The following is a 15992-nucleotide window of genomic DNA, read 5'->3' on the forward strand; positions in this document are numbered from 1 at the left end:
CACACACACACACACACACACTCACACACACACTCACACACACACTCACACACACACTCACACTCACACACACACTCACACTCACACACACACACACACACACACACACACACACTCACACACACACACACTCACACACACACACTCACACACACACACACTCACACACACTCACACACATCTGCTTCAGTCATCTTCTGAAGCTCAGCAGGAGTCAATAAGAGACGCCCCCTGGTAGCTTTCATTTTTCATAATTTTCTTCAAACGAGATTCCATTCACCACTGGACCTTGTTTTATTCTCCAAAGGCAATCAGTTGCCGTGAGATCAGCCCCTCAGCCAGGACCCCCACTGAGCCCAGCATATTCAAACAAAACCCAAAATTCACCCAACATTTCTCACAGCTAACTCAAACTGTGACTCAATGTTCCTGGAAAACCAAACTGTGCTGATGCTCCTCTGTGACAGAAAGCTGTTCTCACTCAGAGTAAAACAAACAGTCTTCTAAATCACCCAGAGTCTCTTATACAACATCGACCACAAACCACAATTAATAAAAATGCTCTGGCTGATGAAAGTTTCATTTAATATCGGAGTTCGTAGCTGTAAAAAATATTTGTTTTGAGTTACAATCTTCTCCAGAATGAAATCAAACTAAAATGAAACTAGGAAAAACATTTTCAAAGACAACGTTTTTTTTCGGTTCCCAACATTTTTTGGAGACGAAGTTTTTCCGGTTAACACTTTTTGGCAGGGGTGCCGAATCTTGCACGCCACCTGTTTTTTCAAAAAAATTTCGGAGACAAAGTTTTTCCGGTTCCCAAATTTTTTTCGAAGACAAAGTATTTTCAGTTCCCAGCATTTTTTGGAGATGAAGTTTTTTTCAGTTCCCCAAATTTTCCGAAGACAATGTTTTTTCGGTTCAAAATTTTTTTCGGAGACAAAGTTTTTCCGGTTCCCATGGTGTAACACTTTTTGGCAGGGGTGCCGAATCTTGCACAACATTTTTCGAAGATTAAGTTTTTTCGGTTCCCAAAATTTTCTGGCTCATTTTTTACACTTCACAAAATATATCAACATTTTTTGGAGACAAAGTTTTTTCGGTTTCCATGGGTTGCACTTTTTGCCAGGGGTGCCAAATTTGGCACGACACCTGTTTATTCAAAATTTTTGGAGGCACTAGAGATTAATACTACCAACCCCATGCTTAACAGCTGGTACAATACTCAAGTACTACAAGTAAACATCTAACCTTTACACCTCCAAACATACCTCTGATCACACTGATCAATCAATCGGGGACTCTTTTTCTTTTAGAGCCCAAATTGGATGAATGAATGTATATCAATAAATTAAATGTAAAGAAAAAAAAAAAAAGTTGACCAAAAGAAACAGAAAAAACAAATCCTGTGATCAAACTGTTTGCTATGAAAAAAAAATGCATTTTCTGTACAGTGCCATTTGTAGTTAATTTCGCATCATGTTCTTTCATTCACTTCCAGTTCCTTATTCTGAGAGTTCATTCAGCTCTGATCACCACATACTTCACGTACTTCCCTTTGTAACCATGGTACATTTGAACTTTGCAGTTGAATGAACTCTGGTAAAGGTGCAGCAGATCATATCACTCTCTACCTCCCCCCTGGAGATGCTATATATGGGCCATGTGCTGGTAGCAGGCATGGTCCAATGCCCTCCAATGCCCCCTAAACACTCCCGGCCATGCGGCCCAGACGCCCGCCGCTTGTTAGCAGCAGATGGTGGAGCCATTTTGCAAGCGTAATTAAGACGCGAGGCTGTAGGAGGCTGGTCACGACCTCTGTGCGGCCGAAGCAAAGCCTGGGCAATGAGCCGCTTCCAATCCGCTTCAAATATGGAGTGGCACAGGCTTGCAGACGCTGCAGAGTTTTGCCTTTGACCAAAGTCTGAAGAACTCTGGGTCACAGTTGATTTTGATGGTCTCCAAAAGCCTATCTACAATTTCTTTAAATCTACCAGCAGAAAATCTCTGTAACCCAAATAATTAGTGGACTAACGGTGAACAGTATCAGGCACACTACCACCACCATGATTCACAGTCAATATGATGTTCATTTTCTGAAATTATGTGTTAGTTTTATGCCAGATGTAAAGGGATACACCAAAAAGTTCCACTATTGTGCATCACATCAGTCCAAAAAACATTTGCCAAAAGTCCACAGGATCATCAAGACGTTTTTTGGCAAATGTAAAATGTGCAGTTGTGTTCTTTTCTGGTGACAAAGTTACTAAAATGTACTCATGCTTTCTCTGTAAAAAAATATTTTTTATATTTTATAAGTGAATCTAGATTTTTTTTTAGAAGTTGAGATTTTAAGAATACACCTTGTATGTAGTAATAATCTAATATTATCTATGTCCTTATCATCACTGTATCATCACTGTATCATTACTGTATACATTTATAATTTATAATTTTATTTTATATGTTTTTGTCTTGTAAACAAAAACAAATGTTTTGTAATTTTGTCTAGTGACATTATTACTAAAATGTATTTATGTTTCAATACAAAAAAAAACATCATATGTGAACATTTCAAATTTAGTCATTACACACAGTGTCTCATTTCAAGTTTTTTTTAATATACTGAGATTATTTAACTAATATCTATAATTGTCTGCAAGTATTTTTTTATAATATAAAATTACAAAAATGTGTTTTTTGTTGTGTGACAAAAATCTTAAATCTAGTAATTTTCGAGATTGTTGTAAGAATATTGTGAGAACATTATGCAACTCATATTTATATGATGCCTTCATAAAAGTATAGTATAGTATGCATTATATAATTTAGCCATTTACACATTTTTATTACATTATTAGCTAATAATTAAAAAAAAACATTTTCATTCTGTATTTTATATTTACAGTTTAGAATACAGTCAGTAATACTGCACATACATTAGAAGCTTATGATATAAGTGTAATTACTCAGCAGATGTTTATCATTTTCAGCAGCGTGGGTGGCCAGATCACCTTCTAGCAAGTCTGGCTAACCAATCACAGATGACTTGAACCAAGTGATTTCATGCAGGTGCTAAAAACAGGTTGACCTTTACTAAGGTAAAGCACAAATGTGTGGGAACTTTTGCAGAAGCCTCCTAAAACGTAGTTAAAAAGGATGACAACCTACACTCATGTTTAAAGAGCAACCCAAGCCAAAAACTTGTAAAAGTACCAATAAAGTATTACTTTAACTGAAAACAAAAAATAGTATTCTACAGTAATATCTACAGTGCTTTAGATCTAGTTTTAAATCTCTGAATAACTAGAACATCAACTTAAGTTAAATTCAATTCCTCTGCTGAGAAGCGCTGTGCTGTTAAAATAACAATATGCCAAAGTCACAGCTCACCTGGCTCTTAAAGGGAATGTGAGGCTAGTGACACACTGATTGGTTTATTTAAGGTTACGCCCAAAACACAGTCATGATCAATTACCGTATTTTTTTGGCACTATAAGGCGCACCGGGTAATAAGGCGAACTATCAATAAATGTATATTTTCTGGTCTATTTTAATACATAAGGGGTGTAGCCATGTTTTCCTTCTAATTCAGCAGATCTTGCCACCCAGCAGTAGGCCTGTAAAGCTGAGCTAATTTAAGTAAACAAAACTGTATTTAAAAAAAAAAATAAAATCTCTTAAAGTGAAACGAGTGCTGAATGTTAATCTACACAGATTTTTCTCCTGAAAATTGTTTATTTTGGTGAGCAAAGAGCTTCCGTTTTTTACAGTAAGCTTAAATATCCAGATTTCCCCAGCATAGCTTCATTTAAAATGGTAAACACGCAGTTTAGCGGGTAATGCTAATGCTGCTCCAGCAGGGCTCGCTGGGGTTAGCAGCAGGCTACAGGCCGATAATAATCACTTCTGAATGGCAAAAGAGCTAGCGCTTAGCGCGGTAAGTGGCGAATAAATGCTAATACTTGACTGTTTGTGAACCGTTCCATTTTACTTCATGTTTTGGATCATCGTCTTGTTGGAAGATAAATCTCCCATAAAAACGTCCCAGTCTCAGGTCTTTTGCAGACTACAACAGGTTTACTAACAGAATGGTTCTGTATTTGGCTCCATCCATCTTCTCATCACTTTTTAACCATCTTCTCTGTCCCTGCTGAAGAAAACCAGGCCCAAACCATGATGCTGCCACCACCATGTTTCACAGTGAGGACGGTGTGTTCAGGGTGATGAGCTGTGTTGCTTTTACGCCATAATAAACATAATGTTTTGCATTGTGGCCAAAAAGTTTTTGGTTTTTTTGGTTTCATATGACTAGAGCACCTCCTTCCTCATGTTTGCTTTGTCTCCCAGGTGGCTTGTGGGGAAACTTTAAATGAGACTTTTTTGGATATCTTTGAGAAATGGCTTTCTTCTTGCCACTCTTCCATAAAGGTCAGATTTGTGCCGTGTATGACTGATTGTTTTCCTATGGACAGAGTCTCCCACCTCAGCTGTAGATCTCTGCAGTTCATCCAGAGTGATCATGGGCCTCTTGGCTGCATCTCTGATCAGTCTTCTCCTTGTCTGAGCTGAAAGTTTAGAGGGACGGCCGGGTCTTGGTAGATCTGCAGTGGTCTGATACTATTTAATTTCAATATGATCGCTTGCACAGTATCCAAATGGAGCTTTAAACTTCTCCACAACAGTATCTCGGAGCTGACTGGTGTGTTCCTTGGTCTTCATGATGCTCTCTGCGCTTTAAACAGAACTCTGAGAGTCTGATCACAGAGCAGGTGCATTTATACAGAGACTTGATCACACACAGGTGGATTCTATTTATCATCATCAGTCATTTAGGTGAACATTGGATCATTCAGAGATCCTCACTAAACTTCTGGAGTGAGTTTGCTGCACTGAAAGTAAAGGGGTCGAATAATATTGCACGCCCCACTTTTCAGTTTTTTATTTCTAAAAAAAGTTTAAAATACTCAATAAATTTCGTTCCACTTCACGATTGTGTCCCACTTGTTGTTGATTCTTCAGAAAAAAATTACAATTTCATATCTTTATATTTGAAGCTTGAAATGTGGCAAAAGGTTGAAAAGTTCAAGGGGGCCGAATACTTTTGAAAGGCACTGTATCTCCAAGTATTGCTTGATTATTGAGAGAATGTAGAACTGTTCTGTTGAGAGAAGTCTCTGAAAACAGACGTACATATTTTTAATCTCTGGAGTTCCCACCAAAGCTCTTCAAATTACAGCGTAGCCATCATGCTAGCCTGTTGTTCTCTGCTGCTCCACCTTTACTCTCAGTTAAATAAATAAAGTCCAGTCTTTCTCAGAAGCACTTGGAAGCTTGTCATCCCGTTTTTTAAGTAACAGACTCGGTTCCACCCAGACTTCAGACTCCACATGTCCAGTGTTTTCTTGGTAGAAGATTGAAGGCCTCGGCCTTGGCTTGGCTACGCTCACAATGACAGGTTATGTAGTTATAATGAACACGTCTCCTGGGGAAAAATGGCCTTACTAAGACTGTCCAGGAAACACTGAGCAATGAAAGAGGAGTTGGAGTGGATTAAACAGAGGGTGAACTTTTATGTTCAATGCATGGCTTTTTTTGGGGTGTTTGGTCAAAAGAGAAAGACGTAAGACGTAAAATAAAGAAAGCAAATGTAGGATAAATATGACTTGTTATAAAAGTATATAAATGTACGCCCTCGTAACCTTTCGGATGCTGAGATGTGGCACGCTGGGTCAAAAATAGCAAAATAAGTGTTTTAGGTTTGCGTTCACATTACAAGGCTGAAGTGAATACAATCTGATTTTTTGCCTTAATGTGATACAGATTGTTTTATCTAATCAGATTTGAGTTGCAGATACAATTAATTTGTTTGTAGACTTTGTTTGTAGACTGTTTGTATGTCTGTTTATCACAAACCACTTGTAAGTGTACATTAGTAAGTGTATTGATTTAACAAAAAAAAAAAAAAACTCTGTAATATAATCAAGAGGAAGATGGATGATCACAAGCCATCACACCAATTTTTTTTTTTAATTTTGCACCAGGAGTGAAATAAAGTTATCCAAAAGCAGGGTGTAACACTAGTGGAGGAGAACATGCCAAAATGCACGAAAACTGTAATTAAAAAACATAGCTTTATTTCCACCAAATATTGATTTTTGAACTCTTAAAATTTTGAGTATGAACTTGTTTTCTTTGCATTATATGAGGTCTAAAAGCTCTGAATCTTTTTTTGTTATTTCATCCATTTCTGCATTATCTGCATTTTCGGCAAATAAATGCTGTAAGAAACAATATTTTTATTTGGAATTCGGGAGAAATGTCCTCAGTAGTTTATAGAATAAAACAACAATGTTCATTTTACTCAAACATAAACCTATAAATAGCAAAACCAGAGAAACTGATTCAGAAACTGAAGTGCTCTCTTATTTTTTTTTTCCAGAGCTGTATATGATAAATCCGTATACACTACCGGTCAAAAGTTTTAGAGCATTACCATTTTATTCCCATAATGCCATTTAAGCTCTTCAGGTCCAGTCAATTACGGGAAATTATACAAAATCCAGTGTATAAAATTTCGCAGTAAACTGCCAGGGCCTTCAAACTGAAAAAAGTAGTTTTAGTATAGTAAAAAAAAAAAAAAGAATCAAGAGGAAGATGGATGATCACAAGCCATCAAACCAAGCTGAACTGCTTGAATGTAGTTATCCAAAAGCAGTGTGTAAGACTGGTGGGGGAGAACATGCCAAGATATATGAAAACTGTGATTAAAATCAGGGTTATTGCACCAAATATTGATTCCACCAAATACTGAACTCTTAAAACTTTTTGAATATGGGTAGATGGGTGCCCTCTCCCCTCATCACTCGGGAGGATGATGTTGATCGGCACGGGACATCTGTGAGCTGATGTATCGGAGCCAGGTCTCTGTGCTTTCCTTTGAGTGTGCTGTGATGCTGCTTGGCAGGGCTGCATTGGCAATGGTTCGAAGGGAGGCAGAGTCTGGCTTCGCATGTATCGGAGGAGGCGTGTGCTGGTCTTCACCCTCCTGATGTTGGGGCATCACTAGTGATGGGGGGAGTCCTAGTGAGTGGGTTGGGTAATTGGCCACGTAAATTAGTAAGAAAAGGGGAAAAAATAGAAATAAAAAATAAAAGGTTTGTTTTGACTAATTATGAGCCTGATTATTTTCTGTAAATTTGATGTACAGTCCAGTAATAAAAGTGAGTCTTGGAGAGAGAGAGAGAAAAAAAAAAAAAACTTGATGAATATGAACTTGTTTTCCTTGCATTATTTGAGGTCTAAAAGCTCTGCGCCTTTTTGTTATTTCAGATATTTCTCATTTTCTTCAAATGAAGTCAGACAAAATCAGAGAAACTGATTCAGAAACTGAAGTGCTCTCTTATTTACTTCCAGAGCTAGATATACTGATAAAGATTTACTGATTTATCTTTTGAAATTCTCAGATTACAACATTCAGCAGTGTTTGATATGAAGGAAGCAACAGTGTAATTAAAACACTGCTACTTATTGATATTTATTTATCACTAAACTTCTACGTTTAAAGTTTCAGCCTCAAACAATCTGGATTAAAGACTATCAATCCTCTGATAAATAATTAGCATATTAATCAGCTCGCCCACATCCATTCTAAACAATCAAACACGTGTCCTCCTGCAGCTGTAGGAGCTGCACATACGTTGACAAACATTCAGCAATATTGTCTTAAGTTAATTATCTTGCTGACTGCCTGATGTTTCGTTAGCGTGAGCGGTGTTTGAATTTACGGCACACGCAGTAATTATCACAGCTTACTCCACTCCCCCACTTTCTCATTAATGGAGCCACCAAATGAGACAAACGCGCACATCAATCAGCCAGACGTGCTCGTCTTCTTTCATTAACCATCCTGCGAGTTATTTATTAACAATCTTTTACTTATTCAGAGCGCGAGTCACGGCTCCGCAGAAGCCGGCCCGGCAGCCGTATTAAAGAAAGGAATGATGTGGGGGTGGGGGGTGGTTTATAGTGGGGGAATGATGGAGGAATATGTGGTGTTTGTGTGTATTACAGTGTGTTTGGAGTGTGTTTGAGTGTATCATGGAATCTGTAGATAAGTGGAAATTAAATTAAATCTTTTGGAGACTACTTAATGCATATCAGAAGCTAAATTTAAACCACATCCCAATAATAATAATAAAAATAATATATATATATATATATATATATATATATATATATATATATATATATATTATATATTTAGTTTACAGACTTTACAGTAGGCCTGGCTGATATAGTAAAAATATTGTATCAATATGTAAAAACATGTATAAAAAAAAGAAAAGAAAAGAAAAGAAAAAAAATCATTCAGTTTCTAAATCTGTTTCTCTGATTTATAGGTGTGTATTTGAGTAAAATGAACATTGTTGTTTTATTCTATCTGTCCTCAAAGATAAATGTGCTACTATCTATAAGAAGAATCTATAAGTAGTATAAAACATATTCTGATTTGTTCAACACTTTTTCTTTATAGATAAATTCAGCATGTTTTTTTTTTCTGTAGAGCTTTAATATAGTCTTCAATATTAAATTTATAATGTAAAAAACCATAAAAAGAAAGAACACACATTGAACGAGAAGAGAAGTGTCCAGACTTTTGACTGGTACTGTATGTAATGTGCTCTCATGAGCAGTAACAGTATGTAGCCTGTGGTATAAATACTTTGGGAACCTCTCCAGCATATAACAGTGTGAGCGTGGGCGTGTGAACGCATGTGTGCACCCCCTGAAGTGTTGAGGGCTGAGGTTTTTTTTATTTTATTATTTTTTTAAAGAGAAGTCAGAGCTTCTCTAGGGTCAGGATAAGTCATGTAGACTGTAACAAAGACTGTATGACACATACTCAGGCCAGAGGAACTGAACAACACCAACAGCAAAAAGTGAAAAAACTAAAAAATATAGAGGTGGGGTTATGGTTATGGTTATTCTCGGCAGGACAAGCCTACCTCCATAAAAACTGCTTATAAAGCTCCACTTTTAAACCACTGGAAAAAGAAACGAAAGGAAAAAAGAGAAAAGAAAGACGAGGAAAGTGTGAAACAGAAAGGAAAGATACAGTTGGTTTTAAATGAGTAAAAACATACTTTTTTCTTTTGTTGTTTTTCTCAAGAAAACAGATATTTCAGAAATGAATAACAGGGCTGCATCTAATTTAATGTGTATTTAAAAGAAGAACCAGTCCAGTCCAACAGGAAACGTCCTTATTCAGCTCCAAAGATCATGTATTATAGGCAGAGTTGTATAGTAATGAAATCGAAATACTTTACTACTGTAATTAATTACTAAAATGCTTTATTATTTACTTTACTGAAGTATTTTTATGTTTTTCTCCTACTTCCACTTTTCCTTCACTACATACTGTACCTTACATAAGTTTAATACTTTTACTTTGATAGATTTTTCAGAAGGTATTTTTGATAGAAATATAAAAAAAAGGTTTTCTCTCCTTTTGACTTCTATCTTAAACTTTTTACTTTTTTCTGTAATAACTACACAACACAATACTTGTACTTTTACTTCTAGTACTTGAGTAGAAAACTTTAGAATAAACTAATTGCAATACTAAAATACAAAAAATGCTGAATACTTTAATACTTCTACTTGAGTACGATGCGTAAAGAACACTTCAGCTTTTACTCAAGTCTCTTTTTTGATAGAGTACATGTACTTTCACTCAAGTCTGGATCTCTAGGAGCACTTTGTAGTTGTTTAATTACAGACTGTAGTTCTGTATCTGTTTCTCTCACATACTTCATTATTATCCTCCATAAATGTTCTTCATTGTTAGAACCCGACAGCAGCGAGAGAGACCACCGCAGAGCAGCTATTATTATTTGGGTGGTGGGTCACTATTCTCAGCACTGCATTGGGGGTGAAAGAAGTGTCGCCCATTTTTTTTTCTGTCCCTGCGGTTTGAATAACTTTAGAAATGTGAAAAATTCGTAATAAAGTTATATTTAATGTTGAAATATATTCTTCTTCTATTTTTTTATTTCATTATTATACTATTTCCTATTGCATTTATTTTAATCATTTCATTATCTTTGTACTTTTTTATACTGCTGTAAAATTGATGGAAATGATGCAAAATACTGGAAAAAAGATTACGTAGAATTGTATTTGTATTAAATGATATTGTACTATATAAAATCAATAAATAATAAGCTCCAAAAAAAAAAAAGAAATATACTATTCATTTGGCCCCTATCTTGAAATATCTGATTTTTTTAATGCCTTCTTGCTTCATTTGTCAAAAACACCACAAACACAGCAAGTCGAGAGATCCAGCACGGCGACATGCATTAAAAAAAAGTGCTAGTGAATACGTACCTTTCCACAGAACTTTTAAGTGCTGCTATATGTTAATGTGGAGCTATTAATATAAAAAAGACAGTGAATATAGAAACAAGGAGGCATAATATAGCGACCGGACTGTGTATGTTTAGAAGACCACTAATAATTTACATGACTTACTAATGTGGCGCTTATCATAAGTAACATTGCAAATCTATCATTTATTAGAAGAAAAAAAGGCTTTTTCTAAAGCTATTAAGCTGCCCTAATCCAATTACTGCTACTTACATTACTGCATAATACACTTAGATTATGGCAGTAGTTTATGATACCCTACAGAAATGCTGATTCAATCGCGCTCTGTTCTGAGACGGCTTATCCTAAATAAAGACCCGGAGCCAAAACTGCTACTTAGGGAAATGTGGTGGCGGCGCTTCTGGAACATAAACTCAATTGTAACTTTTACAGTGATTTCACAGTGTTGTCCTTTGGCAACTGGTGTTAAATACTAAAATGTAAAGCCGCAATTCCTATTTAAAGAATTCTGTTTAGTTGTGTTTAGAGACCTCACTATGTGGATATGGGTGGTTGACATATTTGGCTGAAGAAAAAAAAAAAAGTCTTAAAAATTAAGTCACAGAAATCACTGGGTTATATTCTACCAACTCTTATCTTTACAAATATGCATATGGTCTTGTATATTTTTCTTGAAATTTACATTTTTTCACTAGTTTACGGTCTTAGTGACTAAAATCGTCATTTGGTGTGACATGAATGTTATTGTGTATTACATTAAAAACAGGTATAATGCAATAATGTAAGTCAATTCAATTTATCCTAATTCTTTATCATTACTATATAAACATATAGCATTGTTTTTTTTATTATCTACACACATAGGAAGACGTTTAATTGAATTCTTTCAATATACTTTAAATTATTTTGGGAATACCTTGTTATAAAAGTACCAAAATTCTTGTAACCTTTACCGGCACTATTCCTCATATGTCACATTGAAAAGTTTATGATAAATAACCAAAATACTTCTTCTTTTTTTATTTTAATTTGGAATGTCACACCATATGACATGGTGTTAAGCAAAACTAGAGGTAAATGTGTCTCAGGCACATATACAAAATACACAAGATATACAAGATAAGTATATATATAAATATCCAGATATAATCCGGTGCGTCTTATGTATGAATTCTACCAGTCAGGTATTAAGGAGCAGTAAAGCCACTATGCTAAAGTACAGCACTATGAAGGAGTTTCAGTGAAGTTTCTCCAGCACCAAGGCTGGAGCACCATTAGCATTAGCCACTAACCACAGCACCAGCTCTTTCACTGTTCAGAGGTGAGTATATCGGATTGTAGTCTGCATTAAAACAAGCTACGTGGGACAAACCGCTAGCTGATAGCGCCCTGGCTTACCGTAACACTCAGCGTTCCTCAGTGTAGCGCTATCGGGCTGCATTTACTAGCACTAAGCACTGCTAAAAGCTAAACGTGGCTAGCCCTGCAGCTAACCGTGCTGTTGGAATCTAATATTGGAAATCTAAGCTTACTGTAAATAAGCAGAAGTGCTTAACTCACCCAGTTTTAAGGAGAGAAATCTGTGTAGATTAACTTCCAACGCTTTTTCAAGTCTGTTCACTGCTGTATTGTGTTTACGTGTGTGTATGAGTGTGTGTTTGTTTGTATTGGTGTCCCTATTAAGCGTAAGCAGATGAAGAGAGTGAACAGATTACTGTCAGTGCTTTAAACTTGGCCTGGAACTCGTATCTAGATGAACCTCTCTAATCTGTGCTTTGAATCAATGCCCTGAGAGAACCATAAACACAAGCTTTTCCAGCCTGCTGGAGCACAAGGTGAGCAGGAAACACACACATACACACATCAATAATACAAATGTACACACTAGTGCCTAAAAGTTTAAAATCATTAGATTGTAATTGTACAGATTTATGATAAAGGCATCAATCGTCTTTTGCTTGGTCCTCAGATGAAGAAATACCTCTTGTAGATACAGTTTTTTTGTCAGATTTGTTACACAGTATATTAAATAACCCTTTTCAGTATATGTTCAGTCTTTTTTGGCACTGTAAGGCACACCGGATTATAAGGCACACTATTCAATGAACGTCTGTTTTCTGGTCTATTTTCATACATAAGGTGCACCGGATTATAGGGCGTATTATGCAACACTAGTAAGGAGCAGAGGTGTCGCCATGTTTTCCTACTAATTCAGCAGGTCTCACCGCTAGGTGATGGTGGGGTAGCAACTATATTGAGTAAAGCTAAGCTAAGTAAACAAAACTGTAATTCTGAAATATAATCTTTTAAAGTAAAACGAGCGCTAGATGTTAATTAAGACAGATTTCTCTCCTGAAAAACGGTTTATTTGGGTGAGTAAAGCACTTCCGTTTATTTACAGTAAGCTTAGATTTCCAGATTTCCACTAAGGCTGGGTGCAGCAGCATTAGCACTAGCGTCTAACTGCTAGCTGCTAGTCACAGTTAGTGCTAGTAAACGCCACCTGGCAGCGCTACACTGAGGAACCCTGAGTGTTCAAGTAAGACAGGGTGATATTAGCTAGCTGTTCATTCCACGTAGCTTGTTTTAACATGGTAAACATGCAGACTACAGTCCAATATACTCAACTCCGAATGGCGAAAAAGCTAGTGCTAATACTTCTCCAGTCTCTGTGCTGGAGAAACTGAAACTACTATGTAATGCGTAAGTGCGAAAAATACAGTATATGCTTTTTAACACAGTATCAGTTTTTTGGTGTGTGGGTAAGCATTATCCTACTAAAAAACGGCTGTTTAAACACCCACAGAGGCAATACACATGACTACAGGATGTTCTGCACAAAACGCTAAGCTTTTCCCTATGAGTCCCTCATAAAACTACAAGGGGTGACCAGCTTTCAAATGCGATGGCTCCCCAGATCAGGAAACCAGCAGTTGGGCAGTATGTCACTCAACAGCAAAGGCAGGATTGAAGACCTCACCACAAGGACTCCATAATCAACCCCGACTATCATCAGATCCCAAACAGAACCTTAATTCATGTCAAAAAACGATACAGATTCAGTCAGTAGCAGTCCTGGTTTCTTGTGCATGACATCACTGCACACAAAGGTAAAGCCTAGATGACCATCCTGCTTCTCCTAGTCGAATGAAGCTCACTTTCTTCAAGTCTTCAAGTGCATTGTAGGGGCATGTCTAGCAGTCAATGATCTAGGGCTGAACGATTAATTGTTTTTTAATTAAAATCGTGATTTTTCACAATAGCCAACAGTCTGCTCTTCTGGAGACGCGTAATGACGCTGCCGCATGTGTACCATGACTTTACTGCATTTGTAGTCCGTAGAGTGCTGGGGATTGTAGTCTTTGGGCTCATTGTCACTCCCATGCCCAGCAGAATTTATTTATTTGTATTTTTTTGTTGTTGTTGTTCCTTGAAATTGAACTGCACTTAATCTAAGAACCCTGGGAATATTTTATGTGGAAAGAAGTTTATAATCCTATTTGATAGATATGTTAACCACTAATATAGGTTTAGGGTTTAATGTTTTAAAAAGAATCACAATTTAAATTGCAGAGGCAATATTCGGTGGATAAATCGCAAGTACATATTTTGCCCAAACATTGATCTCTCACCAAGAGGTACACTACACAAAGTTGCTAATCAGACCATACCTGTAAACAATTACATATCTGCCAGAGACATAAATGCATGATGAACATTTATGTGAGAAAAAAAAAAAGTTTTGCTTGTGCTTCGTGAATGAGTGACCATTGCTTTTCTTAATGAACCCCTCAAGCCTCTTATTAATGGCCATAGGTGGACAAAGGCATGAACACTATCAAGAAAGAAAGAAAGAAAGAAAAAAGTGGAAGGAATATAAAAGGTACATACTCGTGAGGGGTCGTACTCTTGGACTCTATGGGCAGCTCCTGATTCACTGTAAGATGGTACAGGCTTCAAATGCTGCAGTTGGCTTCGGATCTGCTGGAGACGAGCTTCATTGCTGTGATAAGGACAGAAAGGACAAACCACTGGTGGATCAGTTATAAGAACACAGAAAACCAAGCATGCCTACATTATCTTTGTTAAGATCTAAATGGTCAGATCCAGACCTAGACCCTGTATAGAGTCTCTCAACCATTCACAGCAACATAGCAATGATACAGAACAGCAGTACTGTATGTGTGGAGATGAAGAGAAAAGTTTGTATACGGACAGCAATGCCCTAAAGGTTATAACCAAAGCACAAGAAGTAAGAACATTAATGTTTGGTAGCATGATAATCTCTATTTTCGGCCATTTCAGTACAAATTGTGAAAATCTAAGCTTACTGTAAATAAATGAAGGGGCTTTACTCACCCAAATAAACAGTTTTAAGGAGGGAAATATGTGCAGATTAAAATTCAGGGTCGAAAATGTTTTTTTTTTAAGAACTAAAGTTTTGTTTAATTCACCACACCCCCGCAGCAAGACCTGCGGAATTAAGAGGGTCTCCTATTTTACATTCAGCTTAAAATACCCTAAAATAACTGGACAATATATACACTTAAGCTTTTATTTTAATAATAACAATAATAATAATAATAACTCTTAACCTGATACTGGGGGCTGATAATGTGTGTAATAATGCGTATTTTCGAATCGCTGTGCTTATTTATTTGTGGGACCGCGTCTTTGTCTGCGCCGCCTATTGGAGACACGGCGTTCCTGCACCGTGCCTCTATGGGATCCAGCGCCCCCCAGTGGTGTATAATGACATCGCATTCCATGTTCTCCCCGTGTCTGTGTGGGTTTCCTCCAGGGACTCCGGTTTTCTTCCCACAGTCCAAAAACATGAAGATAAGGTAAAATTTGGTATTCTAAATTGCCCAGAAAATTGGATACCCTGGTGTGTACTCTTATACTCCTCAGTCCTCAGTGTGTCAGTGCCAAAAAAGTGCCATATAAGTGTAATTGGCAACATTTTAACCAGAACCAATTTGCTATTTTCAAATGCAGCAAAAGATATAAATCATGTAAGACCAATCTCCATACTTTCATACATTCTAATTCCACTTTAGCTTAGAAATATGTGTGGTTTTGATCGATTAGTGAGCTTTTACAGAAATCCGGTTTATTGCATACAGAATACCATACAGAATAAGCTTCAGTGAAAATCAAAAACACAAAACTATGCAATTACACTTGCAGAGAAAGCAACCTCAGGGAACGCATTGATCCAAAAGAAGCCTTGAGCTCTGCTGTACAAAGCCAGTGCATGAATATTAAAGACTGTTAAACTACTAACTACTCGACTCATCTCAAACGCTGTCCATTTCTGAATTCAACAAATTCAAGTCTTGAATTGCTGAAGGCCGCACGTCTCAAGTATCACCCACCATTCACTTAATCACAGGTTTATGCAGCCAGTATGTAAAGGGTTTCATTTTCTGAATCAGCTTTTTTTAGTTTGCTTTTCTTAGTAACTGCTTCTCGATCAGCTTTACGTCCTTTCAGACAGAAAGCGTTAAGCTGTCTCCTTCATAGTGAAAGAAAGCAATTTCTTCTCTCTCAAGAGATAAATGTGTTGTTAACCTGAATGTAGGCAGGTGTAGGAACTG

At 36.8% G+C, this 15992-nt stretch overlaps 1 protein-coding gene across 3 annotated transcripts in view; it reads right to left on the minus strand.

Moving 5' to 3' along the window:
- pard3ba (par-3 family cell polarity regulator beta a) overlaps positions 1–15992 on the minus strand; it is a 256267-nt gene that overhangs the window by 25038 nt on the left and 215237 nt on the right. For all 3 annotated transcript variants that reach the window (XM_049469675.1, XM_049469674.1, XM_049469676.1), the window contains one exon: positions 14284–14395. In XM_049469675.1, the coding sequence (XP_049325632.1) occupies positions 14284–14395 (112 nt within the window). The remainder of the gene's footprint in view (positions 1–14283; positions 14396–15992) is intronic.

This window comes from Astyanax mexicanus, chromosome 21 (assembly GCF_023375975.1).
Source record: "Astyanax mexicanus isolate ESR-SI-001 chromosome 21, AstMex3_surface, whole genome shotgun sequence".
Taxonomy (NCBI): Eukaryota; Metazoa; Chordata; class Actinopteri; order Characiformes; family Acestrorhamphidae; genus Astyanax; species Astyanax mexicanus.